General features: G+C 46.4%; 3 protein-coding genes across 4 annotated transcripts in view; all 3 read left to right on the top strand.

The window, feature by feature from the left end:
• The window catches only part of tbpl2 (TATA box binding protein like 2), a 6,446-nt gene extending 3,244 nt beyond the window's left edge, over positions 1-3,202 (top strand). The window contains exons 3-8 of one of the 2 annotated variants that reach the window (XM_025003191.2): positions 255-462; positions 1,171-1,258; positions 1,338-1,429; positions 1,807-1,974; positions 2,577-2,686; positions 2,774-3,202. In XM_025003191.2, coding sequence (XP_024858959.1) covers positions 255-462; positions 1,171-1,258; positions 1,338-1,429; positions 1,807-1,974; positions 2,577-2,686; positions 2,774-2,850 — 743 coding nt within the window. In that variant the 3' untranslated portion in view covers positions 2,851-3,202. The remainder of the gene's footprint in view (positions 1-254; positions 463-1,170; positions 1,259-1,337; positions 1,430-1,806; positions 1,975-2,576; positions 2,687-2,773) is intronic. The other variant, XM_017403847.3, reaches the window with a different exon arrangement.
• Positions 3,203-3,908: 706 nt separating this feature from the next.
• On the top strand, positions 3,909-10,429 carry atg14 (autophagy related 14). The gene is made up of 11 exons (XM_017403845.3): positions 3,909-4,397; positions 6,088-6,150; positions 6,241-6,283; positions 6,373-6,454; positions 6,524-6,761; positions 7,287-7,516; positions 8,157-8,274; positions 8,362-8,452; positions 9,100-9,185; positions 9,724-9,898; positions 9,975-10,429. The coding sequence occupies exons 1-11, from the start codon at positions 4,129-4,131 to the stop codon at positions 10,095-10,097; spliced, it is 1,518 nt and encodes a 505-aa protein (XP_017259334.1). The 5' UTR covers positions 3,909-4,128; the 3' UTR covers positions 10,098-10,429.
• A 1,269-nt stretch (positions 10,430-11,698) lies between these two features.
• LOC108248711 (COP1-interactive protein 1-like) overlaps positions 11,699-13,014 on the top strand; it is a gene marked incomplete in the record, with an annotated part of 4,408 nt that continues 3,092 nt past the window's right edge. The window contains 3 exon segments of the mRNA XM_037977915.1: positions 11,699-11,885; positions 12,287-12,370; positions 12,502-12,585. Of these exon segments, the coding sequence (XP_037833843.1) occupies positions 11,717-11,885; positions 12,287-12,370; positions 12,502-12,585 (337 nt within the window).

Below are 13,014 nucleotides of genomic sequence, written 5' to 3'. Positions count from 1 at the left end.
GGCAGAACAGAAGCTAAGACCCGGTTCTGTTCTTCGGTCTGGACCTCAGGCGGCAGAACAGAAGCTAAGACCTGGTTCTGGTCTTGGTTCTGGACCTCAGGCTGCAGCTCGGGGACCGCCTGGAAGCCCGCCGGCTGACAGGAAGTTGCTCACGCTCCGGGATGAGTTATCACCGCGGAGGTGTTGGAAGTGGAGCGGGACCCAGATGTCGGAGCTGGAGAAATAAATCTCTCTGCTTTGTGTTTCCCTCCCAGCAGCTGCAGCTGCTCTGGACGGTTCTCAGGACAGCGGCGTCTCTGCGGAGGACAACCTGCAGGACTCCTCTGCAGCTGAGCCCCAGCAGGACGTGTCCTCCTTAGGACTGGGAAGGGGGACGTCCCCCTTCTGCCCCATGACCCCCATGACCCCCATGACTCCCATGACGCCTGTGACAGAGAGGTCGGGAATCATCCCACAGTTACAGTAAGTTTTCACGACTCCTGAGACCATCGTGGTTCTTTGGTTCTGACTCGTGAGGCTCTGGCTTCAAGATCGGACCAGATCTTCATCGTTGAGAAGACGAGACAGACAACTAAGACCAGCATCATGTTGTAAAGAAACGTGACGAATAACTACAGTCCAGGTGATCCGCCTCAGTGTTCTGTTGATTCACAACCTGGACTTAAAATATTTTAAATTACACAACCTAACGACCAACATGAAGACGCTAAATGTTCTCAAAGCAGCTCCATGATTTTTGTCCATCCAAGCTGGACTTTTTGTCCTTCCTTTAAACTCTAAAAGTACCAACGGGGAGAACGTCTCCCTGTAAGAACCGAGCCCTGAGACCGCCGGAAGACATCTGAATTTTCTCCTACGTTTGTCGGGATTTTAAGTTTTCAAACGATAAGAAGTTCCTCAGAAGGAGAGATGGAAGATCAGCCAAACATTCAGTTTCTTTTAGGTGGAAACTGCAAAAAAACCTTTGAATAAATTAACATGATTTAAATGATTAACCAGAGCCAAACATCCCAGTTCAGTTCTCAGATGATGTTGATATGTTTCAGAAAAAGTCGCCTTCTTCCTCATCAATAATTGGTCTTTGTTTCAGGTTTTAACTGAGATCTGTGAAAACATGAGCAGGTATGTTTCTGTGACAGATCTGGTGCCTAGTGTCTGTTCTGTGTGCAGGAACATCGTTTCCACGGTGACTCTGGGATGTCCTCTGGATCTAAAGTTCATCGCACTGCAAGCCAGGAATGCAGAGTACAACCCGAAGGTTCTGACCCAAGTCCGTCGTTGAGTTGGTTTTTTGTTCTTTGAGTCTCTTTGCGGTATTTCCCCTCGTGTTGTTTCAGCGCTTCGCGGCAGTCATCATGAGGATCCGCGAGCCGCGAACGACGGCTCTGATCTTCAGCTCAGGGAAGATGGTCTGCACCGGAGCCAAGAGGTGAGTCGGCCGGGCGCCGCCGGGCGATGAAGGAAAACATGGAAAACATGGCTCCTGTGGTGTTCTGTCAGCTGCGTCGCCTGAAAACCAGGAACTTGTGCTGGGGATGACTCTCAGCTACTACCACTCCAAGTTTCAGCTCAGTATCTGTAAAAGGGTCTGAGTTGGAGCCATTTCTGAGGTCGATTAGCTGTGGGGGCCATCTTGAATTGGTTGTTCCAATCATTACTTTCTGAGAGTTTGAATCAAATCTGTTCAGAGATTCATGGAATGTTTTGAAAACAGACATAATGGAGACTTTAGGTAACAGCTTGGTCTCTCATCGAGTCACCGGAGGGACAGGTTCTGACGTCTCCACCTGTCTCCATCACCTGCAGCGAGGAGCAGTCCCGGCTGGCGGCCCGGAAATACGCTCGGGTGGTCCAGAAGCTCGGGTTCCCAGCTCGCTTCCTGGAGTTCAAGATCCAGAACATGGTGGCCAGCTGCGACGTCTGTTTCCCCATCAGGCTGGAGGGTCTGGTTCTGACCCACCAGCAGTTCAGCAGGTGGGATTTGGAGCTTTCCCAGCAGTTTGGAGTAATTAACTGAAACAACCTCCACTGTCTTCTGCTTTTTATGATCTTTATCATTATGTTTATGACTTTTAGTTTATATCTCAGTTAGACACTGTTCTCAGAAATCTACTTCAGGATACTGGCTCCATGTTGGTTTTTATGCTAGTTTTTGATTTTAGTTTTAGTTTTATTTAACTTTTAGCTATAATATTGCTAATTGTACTTTTTGCTATTGTTTAGCCAACTGTAATTCTTTGCTACATTTAGCTTGTAGCTGCAACTCTGCTCATTTAGCTTGTAGCTACAGCTCTGCTACATTTAGCTTGTAGCTGCGGTTTTGCTACATTTAGCTTGTAGCTACAGTTTTGCTACATTTAGCTTGTAGCTACAGTTTTGCTACATTTATCAATAGCTACTCTTTTGCTTTTAGCTAATTTAAGGTTTCAACTACCTTTTTACTTTAGCTTTTAGTTAATGTTTAGCTTGTTTTAGCTTTAAAGATTCATTTCTCTAGCTGATTTCAGGAAGTCTTTCAGCTGCCGGCGCTCAGACTGCTGAAGCTTCGACCCGTTTGAATTTAAAGACTTTCTCAGACGTTTCTCCCGCAGCTACGAACCCGAGTTGTTTCCGGGCCTCATCTACCGGATGGTGAAACCTCGAATCGTCCTGCTCATTTTCGTCTCTGGGAAGGTGGTTCTGACGGGTAATGAAGCCTTAAATCTCAGCGATGAGGCAGCTGGTCGCCTCCTCTGACGTCGTATTAATTCTTTCATCGTTTGTTGGACTTCAGGAGCCAAAGAACGAGCGGAGATCTATGAAGCCTTTGAGAACATTTATCCCATCCTGAAAGGCTTCAGGAAGCAGTGAGGAGTCTGACAGCACCTCGCTCTCTCTGTAAATAAATGTAAGATATATTTATCGTGTGTACGTTCTACTTTGTGTCACTTCTGTTGGAAATAAATGACCTTCATCCTGAAGGACAGTTTCTGAATGTTCTCCATCAGTCTGTCTGAATGTTTATATTCATCCTGACATCTGTCTCTATTTCTACAATATCTCTGTTGATAGCTATTTTTAACTCTATATTCCAATATCTTCTTCTCACTCTATCTTTGTATTTATATCTGCTGTAGATTTCGATTTGTCTGTGACAATCTCTCTATGACTATATCTCTTTAATGCCTTTCTCTATATTTCTATTTATCCTTATGACTAAATCCATCTCTGTATTTCTATAAATCACCATTTTGTTGCATCTTTATCTCTATTTTACTTCAACTTTTGTCTGTTGCCAAAATCTCTATTGTTATTTATTTATATCTTTAATGCTATCTCTCTTTATATAAATCTCTTTATTAGACTTTCTGTATTTGTAGATAGATAGATTGTTGCTGTAATTGAGATTTGCATAATTTGCGAACCTGGTATATAAACTACCTTTAAATTGAAGTTTCTCCAGAAACAATCCTTGTTTTATATTTCTTATAATTTCCTTTTAAATTTACAATTTTTTCTGTGCCTGCTTGTGTAGCACACAGGGGAATCCCTTCATATAATTGTTTGGCTTCATTGTGAAACTTTTTAAATTCACAGCAGGGATTCCTGATGGTATCATTCAACACCAAACAACAAATCAAATTTTCACACCAAAACTCTTTTAAACAAATCCAGATTGTTTTTAGGTGATAAATAACCAAATTTCAACAAACTATGATTCATTTTGAAGGTTTTGAGAAAATAACTCGTTATTAAAAACTCCATCGTGACTCGTTTTGCCAACACGGTTCAATTATCTGCATTATTTAATTTAATATAAAGTTTTTTTCTGGCCCTGTTAGCTGTAGTTGCTAACAGCTAACGCACTGAGCCTCCAGCCCAGCAGGGGGCGATACTCAGCGTGAACCGGATGTAGCGCAACTGAAAGACGAAGAAGAAGAACTGAAACCGGAAGTTGCGGTATCACTCCGATCAAAACAAAAACACTTGGAGCTTGTCTGTCATGTCCGTCAGAGGAGCGCCTTAAACTTTGTTTGCGGGATGATGAAACCTTTAGGGGTGAACCGAGCCGCGAACCACACCGAATCCCGCGGACGGTCCCCTCCCTCCGGGGCGGTTTAGCAGCTTTAGCTTAGCGCTCCCCCGTTTATGGCGTCCTTAGCCGCGGGGCTCCAGCCGCTCGGCCCCGACCCTGCCGCATCCCTCTGCGGGGCTAAGCCGCCTCTTCCCCGCCAGTATCCCCACTCTGCCGCCTCCACCCCGGGCTGTGTGATGGCGGAGTCGGTGGACGACGCCGAGGGTCTGTACGTGGCCGTGGAGCGGTGTCCCCTGTGCACCACGTCCCGCCGCAGGCTCACCTGCGCCCGGTGCATCCAGGCCGGGGACTTTGTTTACTTCGACGGCAGGAACAGTGAAAGGTAAAAAGGTCCAAGCAGCATCACCTGCCTGTCAGGTAAAAGCAGGTGGAGAGGTGCTGGAGTAAAGAGGCTTGTTTCAGAAAACTAACCAGTCTGAGTCAACAAACAGGTCCAAATAAAGCAACATGTTCTGCTGTTGTCCTCAGAGTATGACTCTCAGCTACTACCACACATTTCAGCTCAACATCTGTCATTAGCTGCTCAGATATCAGCGCCTTTAGGAGATGGATGCTACAACTTTAGGTTTTTATACTTTTTAAAAATATTTAACTTTAACTTCCCGTAGATAAACACGGAGAAATCTTTAATTACCTTAAAAACATTGTTCTCTTTGAAATCTGCCTCAGCAAACTGGCTAAATGTAGCTACTGATCTGTTTCTTTTAGCTAGCATTTTGCTACTTTTGGCTTTTTTTAGGGGGGATCAAATATTTTTATTGACTTATTTAATAGTAAAACAAGACAAAACAAGGCACAACATATTGAAATGAAGTAGAAATGTTAGTGGAATGTTCAAAAAATAGAGGGGGGATAAAATAATATACATAAGTGTGATATCCCACACAAATAAAGCTCCAAACCCAATAATAATAACTGCTCAAAGGTGACATTACCTCAAATCCTTACAAAGAGGTAATATTTCCCTTTAATTGTATATATAAGCTTAGCAATAGAAGTTTTAGGTTTAGCTTTGAGGAGACAATGTATAATCAAGTCCACATTCAGCTGGAAAACACCCAAGCAAACAAAGTTTAGGTAAAATAGAAGCCAAGCATTGCTGAAGGCAGACAACTGAGATTATCTCCTGATGGGACTTTCCCACAGACAAGGAAACAAAGTGTCATCATGTCCTCATCCCACTTTACTCAAGTAGTTTAAAGAGATGCTTTCATTAAGATCTGATCTTGTCTTTTGTCCTCAGAGGATTCTTTTGCTGCAGTTATTATCTGATAACTGTGATATTAATCCAGCTGTCTGGGTGAGAGATGTTCAGATGTCTGTCTTTGTTACGAAGCTTCTTATCTGGAGATACTTAAAAAACCTTTGCCTAATTTCCAGAAACATCTGAAATACCACTGACTGCCCATGACTTAGAATAAAGTTTCTATTACCCCAAACTGCTCAGAACTCAGAGAGGAGCGTCCTGTCCTGATACCTGAACACCTCGTGCCACAGTTAGCTGAGTAAAGGTGAAGATGTAAGGAAACTCTGGTTATTTTGTTTTGGTAACTCACGTTCAAACCAGCATGAAGCTGCAGTAGTGTCCCTGTGATAGAGGAGTTTTAACCTTCAGGGTTAAGTCTCTGTTGTTCCAAATATAATTACAGAAAAGTTGTTTTATTTTAACACTTCTGGCTTCTTGCCAGTGTTCCTCTTTAATAACTCAGTTTCAGCTTCTTCAGTAAATATCCACAAACATTCAGCATCACTGAATATTAGCAGACATATCTCTAGTTTTCCCTGTTTGCTCTCTGGTTTTGTATTTGAATCAGTTAGCCGTTAGCTTTCAGCGCCGGTGGCTAGCTGCTCTTTTTTTTAGTTAAACCACCAAGAAAACGTCCCCCTTCCATCGTGTTTCCCAGTCTGGGTTTTGTGGAGCAGAAGGCGTTTCCTAAGGTTCAAACATGTGGACGGTTTGGAGAACGTTCCTGCCGTGTGTCTCATCGCGTCGCTGTCGTTTTTACCTGCAGATACTCGGAGAAGGTGGGGCGGCTGAAGAAGCTCAGGGAGGAGAAGGAGAAGCTGCAGCAAAGGTAAAAGGCTTCGATCACTTCATATTACCTACGTTTGGTATCTCAGATGTAAGGTTTTAGCTAATTATGGAAGATCAAATGTGCCCTCAGTATTCTCCAGGCCATGGACAGGAGGCTGCAGGCTGACGAGATGGTGAGCTCATTTCTCCTCCCTTCTTCTTGTGAAGCTGTAGAAGGGAAGGATCTGACTGAATGAACTGATGAGCTGCTGTTTTCTGTCAGAAATGGAAGATCATGCTGTGTAAGATAAAGATCGAGCAGCTGAAGGAGGCGGTCGCCTGGGGCAACGAGGAGGTGAAGAGCGGTGAGTCTTCGAGGGTCCCGCTCGATAAGTTCCCCGCCGCGCTCCCTGACCCCCTGCCTCTCGCTGCAGACAGGGAGCTGCTGCTGCGTTCTCAGGAGGAGACCCTGCGGCTGCAGCGCCGCGCGGGACGCCACCAGGAGAAAAGGGACAAGATCGAGCGCCACAACCGGCGCCTGGGGGAGCTGCTGGAGAAACGTGCCCAGGAGCACCAAGGCAAACTGCTGCAGCTGGCGGCGCTGAGGCGAGAGCACATCCTGGAGCTCACCACGCACATTTTCCCTATGCAGGAGGAGAAGCAGGGCAGCAGGTCAGCAAACTCAGCAGCCTCCAACAACCAGAACAGGTCGAAACGCAGCGTGCAGCAGTGCCACAGTGCCGCTGGTCCACTGTGCCGCAGTTCAGTCTTTATTGTGCTTAAAAAACACAACTGAAGTCATTCACTGCTTCATTTATATTTAACAAATAAACCCGCTCCTCCTCTCCGGGTCGCGGGTGTCTGTCTCCAGCCGTCACTCTCTGAGAGACGGGGGACACCTGGACATGTCTCCAGTCCATCACAGGGACACACAGAGACACCCATTCACCCTCTCACTCCCACCTCAGGACAGTTTAGAGTTACTGATTAATCTAACCTGCAGGTTTCTGGTCTGTGGGAGGAAACCGGCGTACCTGGGGGAGATCATGTTAACTCCACCCAGGTCGGGAAGCGAACCTTCGACCTTCCTGCTGGGAGGCGACAGTCTAACCGCTGCACCACTACATAAATCTTTGTGTTTATAAACGTTTCCCCAATGCTCTGAACCTGGTAACGACCCCTGCGTTCGTCCGTCAGAGACCCCGCGGACGTGATGGCGGAGTGCGACCCCGTGCTCACCTCCAGCACGGTGACGGAGCTGGCCGAGGCCCGGAGGACCACCTACCTGTCGGGGCGCTGGATCTGGGACGACCAGAACGGCGAGACCAGCGTCAGCATCACGGGCGCCCCCGTCGTGTTGCCGAGCAACGGGGATTACTCCGCCTACTACAGCTGGGTGGAGGAGAAGAGCACCAATCCAGGCCCAGGTGAGGCGGCGAGGCGAGTCTGCAGAAATGCAGATTAAAGGGACATTCCCGTCAGAATTCTGCTTTTCTGCTGAAATAATCACCGAAATTAATAATTCAGGTCATTCTTTCCACCTGAGCAGGTGTGGTGACGTAGGTCCGAGTTTTATCTGTACAGAAATAATTTTAAAAAGCTTTCGTCTCATTTATTAATGTTTGATTTGGGTTTTTATTACTGAAAACATTTTAGTTCACTTTTTAAAATTCTGTTCATGATTTTATCTGTTTGCTGAGCAATCATGTAGTTGTCTGTTAGTAAAATATCTCACAGACTATGGGACTGATTTTTATTGAAATTATCTGAGAATAATCACCGGATGAACGTCTACAGCTGATTGGTTTTCAGAGTCGACCCGATTCAAGATGGCTGCCACAGCTAACTGACATTACAGACACTGAGCTGAGAGGAGGAGTGGTAGTAGCTGAGAGTCATCCCCTGCAGATACTCTTATCTTTGTTTAAAATCTTCGGCTGACAGTAAATTCTTTTTAAATTTTTTTTGGTCCCGCCCACAGAAAGGTTGTAGTTCAGAGAACCTCCTTTAATCGGTCTGAAGGTTCTGCAGATGGTTCCAGATCAGTTCTCTGTCCTGTTCCTGCAGAACTGGACCACATCAACCCAGCTCACACCATCAGTGCTGCCCTCTGCTACGCCACGCAGCTCGTCACCATCCTGTCTCACATCCTGGACGTCAACCTGCCCAAGAAGCTCTGCAACAGGTAGGCCCCGCCCCGCCCCACCTGGCCCCGCCCACAGCCTCACCTGCGGAATCACACCTGAAGGTTCTCCATCTGTGTTCTCCTCAGCGAGTTCTGCGGAGAGAACCTGAGCCGGTACCGCTTCACCAGATGTCTGAGCAAACTGAACACCAACATCCTGCACCTCTGCTTCTCACAGGTAGGAGGCGCTCACGTACATCAGCAGTGTCTTACCTGCTGTAGGTGACTGTTTGAACATATGAAACAGCGGTTTCAGCACCGTCAGCATTTATACAGAAGACGAGCTGAAAGGTTTAATCTCAGCTGACGTACGTTTCTGTCACTCCGGTGTTTGGGTTTTAAAAACAGACACTTGTTCGGCCAAACTGGACTCCAGACTGATGTCACGGTTCATAAGGTACCAACTACCAACAACTACTAAACAGAACATCCCTTTAAAGGTTCTAGTTGATGGAATAAATCAAAAACATTTTCTCAAACAACACATAAGATAAGACCTCCAACAGTTTTATCTATAAAATATTTATTCTCCGTCTGTCCGAACTCTAAACCCTTTAATATAGAAATGTCCACGTCATGGGTCAAGGATGATTCCTAATGATTTCACTGTCAAAGGTCAAAGTGAATTTGTGCTTTGGATTTTGATGACTCTGACAGTTACCTGATGAGCGTATTCTTGTTCCTGATTGTTTCATAATTTCTCCTTTGTGCATTTTTCACAAAATGTAGTTTTGAATAAAATAAAAACGCTGTTGATTTAGAAAAATGTGGGGAAGAAGTCCAGTTTGAAGTATTAACTGCTTTTATGACTGCATGTGTTTTCAGCATGTGAACAGTGATAAGCTCCACCCTCATCACACCCTGAGGAACGTCATGTTTCTGATCGGGCCCGACAACGACAACCTGGGCAGGTGAGTCCGGTTTGTGTTCCCACAGCGTGGGAAACTGAAGGTCAACATGAGTTCCTTCTGGCTGATTTAGTGTTGATGTCTTTGGGAGGAAACTTTGGGTTCATGGAGCCCCGAGCAGGAGAGAACCCTGCTGCTGTTCTTGTTAAAGCTCCGTGACTCAGTCAGGTTTCTGTTTACAGACAGCAGATGTTCTTAATATCCTCAGAGTTCAGAGATTAAGCTCTGCCTCCACGTTTGTCTCAGGCTGAGTAGAGAAACTGTGACGCCCTGATGGCTCGTTAGAGGACAGCTGCACCAAGAATCACAAAAATAAAACCTAAATCAGGGCTGCAGAGTGATGGACACGCACACACACACACACACTCAGCTGAAGGTGTGAGTCCCTCTGATTGGACGGGTCAGAGCAGTCTATGCCCGGCTGTGTGGAACAAGCTGCAGTATTTTACTCTGAAGTAGTTAACCTGAAACTAACCAGCAGGTTAGCTGTGAACAACTTACCTGGACCTGGTTTTAGTCCAGTTTTATCTGCTGCGTGCAGGACCGGTCCGTTTGAGGTGAGCGCTGACCTGGAGGAGTCGATGGAGTTTGTGGAACCGGAGGCGTCGGGGCCGACGGAGGACAGCGGGGATGAGGCGGTGACGGACGAGGAGACGGACCTGGGGACAGACTGGGAGACGGTGCCCAGTCCACGGTTCTGTGACATCCCCTCTCAGGTCCGGGTTGCAGTCAGAATCTGATGGCAGCAGTAAGATAACCTCACCATTAAAGCCTCGTTCTGTTTCTCTGCAGTCCATGGATCTTTCCCAGAGTGCACTGCAGGTCTCCCAGCCCTCCGGTAACCCTGGAGGGATGATTTCGTCTGCTGCTGCCTCCGTCACCTCCTGGTTCCGAGCGTACACCGGCCAGCGCTGATCAACTCCAGGGGTCAGGGGTCAGCAGAAACAGACTCCATGTTGGGTTTATCTTTTAGGAGTTTGGACCTTTCTGTGAGGTCCAAATCTGTTCTTCTTTGGGTTTTTAAACAGTCGTACTGAAACCTTTCGGCTCCATTTCCTGTTGATTCGGCGAGACTTCGCGGCGGCGGGGGGTGGGGTGGGGGTGGGGGTCATCTTTGTCTGATAGTGTCCAAGTTTTATTTTTATGACCTGTTGAATGCACAGACTGAGCACTAATTCTTCTTTTGGCATGTGAGCTGTTGACTAAAATGACTTTTCTGATGTTTATTAAAAGTAGTTCTTGTGTGACAAGCGTCCAGCGTGTCTTTATTTCCCATCCACTCAGACATATAAACTACATTTCAGCGCTGCAGCCATTTCCTGTGTTTAAGTTGTGATAATTGAGGTTAAACTGGAGCTTTTCAGCTCTAAAAGCTGTAAAACCTAAACTGTTTGGAAGAAAAGCCTCGCCTTAAATCCTCTCATGGCTGAAGGAAAATTAAACTTTATCCAAGTCCAGAGGATTATTGTTTGTTTCTGGGACTTGTGAAGCAAATCAACCTTTAATTTCTGTTTTCCTGGACTGTTTGGGCTGAAGGGTCGTTCTCACGCCGCGGGGATCCGTTTCCCTGCAGCACGCCGATCCTCTGAGAAGCTTTGTGTTCAACACATGAGCCGAAGATTACAGCTCAGTTATGTTTGGTATGCAGCTTTGTTTCTGCTCTGCAGCTTTAAACCGAACTCAGAGTTTCACTCTTTGTTTGCTCGTTCCTGAAACTTCGGGGTGGTAGTAGAGGACAGTCAGCCATGAGATCTTTGTTTAAGACTTTAGCCTTCAGCTCTTGTTGCCAAATCAGGTTCTTCTGTTCCACGACTTCCTCAGGATTTCTGTTTGTTTTCATAAAGTTTCTTCCTGACATCAAACCAGGATATAAATTTTTATATTTTTTAAATTATTTAACTTTATTTAAAAAAACTCCCCACAGAAATAAATTAAGATCTCTTCTATTTCTTCAAAATTATCGTTCTTCAACATCTCCTTGGCTCTATTTTTGTCTTATTATGCTCCTTTTAGCTTTTAGCTACATTTTGCTAATTTAAGTTTTTAGCTGTGGTTTAGTAATAGCTTGTAGCTACTGTTTTAGCCTTTTTTTTTAGCTTTTAGCAACAGTTTTGCTGATTTTAGCTTCTGTTCTGCTCGACTTTTCACAGAAAATCTGGGTTTTCTTTTTAGCCGGTTGAATGACTCCTCGGTTTAGTTTGAAAATCCCTCCTTGTTTGGCTGTTTTGGGTCCAGAACACGCAGAACGTGTGCTCACCCGTCCACCTCCCCACGCTGAAAGGCTTTCTGCAGGATTAACGCTGCTCCAGCAGCTCGACGGCAGGATGAGGTCTGCTGCTCTTTGTCTGCTGATGCTCTGCAGCTCGGTCAGCCGGTGTCGGTCACAGGCCTCCGTTCCGACACGTGACGGCGCCGGGGTTGGGGCAGATGTTTCCACCGAGCTCTCCGTCCTGCGGGACGAGCTGCGGGGCCTGAAGGATCTGGTCCTGAGCCTGAGGGGGGAGGGGGTGGGACAGCGCCAGGCCCTGCGGAGCATGGAGAGCTGGCTGAGGGACGGAGAGGAGATGGCCGAGCGGCAGAGACAGAACCTGGACGGGCTGCAGGTGAAGGTCAGCCAGCAGATGGACGGGCTGAGGACGAGTCTGCTGGCGGAGCTCGGCTCCAGTGTGAGGAGGATGGAGGAGCTGGAAGTTCAGAACCAAGGTAAGGTTTCCACCGTCTGCTGATGGAGTCACAGCCGAGGCCATCAGACAGTCAGATCTACGGGTTTATTCACCGGGACATTCCACAGAGTCACAGAGGATCAGGAGCTGCTGATGAACAAATTCACCCCGAAGGTCAGACCGTGCAGTGCTCAGAGCCTCTACAGGCCTCAGTCAGCAGGTCAAAGGTCAAAGGTTAAAGCCTCTTCTGTCTAAGAAGGAACCAGACCAGAGGACAGATGTTTACCCAGAATGCACTGCAGCTGTCAGCACGGTGGTGGAGGGCTGATGGTTTGGGCTGATTCTGGAGTCAGATGTGAGGCCATCTGTCCGACAAACAGAACGGTCCAGAACCAGAACCAGAACCACATCAGGGTTCCTGTCTTGTGTTTTGTCTCACAGCTCAGTCAGTCAAAGTTTCGGAGCTTCAGTCCAGAATGAACAGCAGCGAGAGATCTGTGGAGGACCTGAAGAAGAAGAACTCCGGTGAGTCTTTGTGGTCATCACCACGTTCGGACCTTCATTCAAGGAAATCAAATCACAGAAGCAGAGAGCAGAAAAGAAAAGAAAGAAAGAAAAAGCTCCTGCTGCTGTTTTATCTGCTGGTGTTTCCTCAGCTTTAGCTGCAGAGCTGCCGTTCCTGCAGACGAGACTGAGAGCGAGCGAGAGCACCGTGGAGCAGCTGAGGAGGAAGAGCGCAGGTCATCATCCTCACTTCTTTGTGCCATCTTCACCATTCCTGTCAAACGTTCAGCTCGATAAGGAATCAGATGCTGTAACGTTACAGTTTACCAGATTTCCCTCGCAGAAATCCACTGAGATCTCTTTAATTCTTCAGAAACAGTTCTCTTTAAAATCTACTTCAGCACACCTGCTTTAATTCAGACTGATTACACTATTTTTAGCTTTCAGCTGGAGTTTTGCTGCTTTTAGCTTTTGGCTCATGTTCATATTTTAGCTTTAACTCATTTTCAGCCTCTTCTCTCATTCAGTGCCAATGGATTTTCTCTATAAGTGGGATAATAAGACTATTAAAAACGAAACTGATAACCCTTTAATAATTCAGACAGTCCGAATTTGGTATAAAATACGCAAAATGTTTAGGCTAGAAGGCTTTCTTTCTCCCAAAA

This window comes from Kryptolebias marmoratus, linkage group LG10, assembly GCF_001649575.2.
Source record: "Kryptolebias marmoratus isolate JLee-2015 linkage group LG10, ASM164957v2, whole genome shotgun sequence".
Taxonomy (NCBI): Eukaryota; Metazoa; Chordata; class Actinopteri; order Cyprinodontiformes; family Rivulidae; genus Kryptolebias; species Kryptolebias marmoratus.
This window is presented reverse-complemented; position numbering and strand designations above follow the sequence as displayed.

Coding starts and splice junctions, on each gene's coding strand:
- atg14 (XM_017403845.3), top strand. CDS start 4,129: ATGGCGTCCTTAGCCGCGGGGCTCCAGCCGCTCGGCCCCGACCCTGCC. Junction 6,284..6,372: donor GGCTGCAGGCTGACGAGATG/GTGAGCTCATTT, acceptor GTTTTCTGTCAG/AAATGGAAGATCATGCTGTG. Junction 9,186..9,723: donor GACAACGACAACCTGGGCAG/GTGAGTCCGGTT, acceptor TGCTGCGTGCAG/GACCGGTCCGTTTGAGGTGA.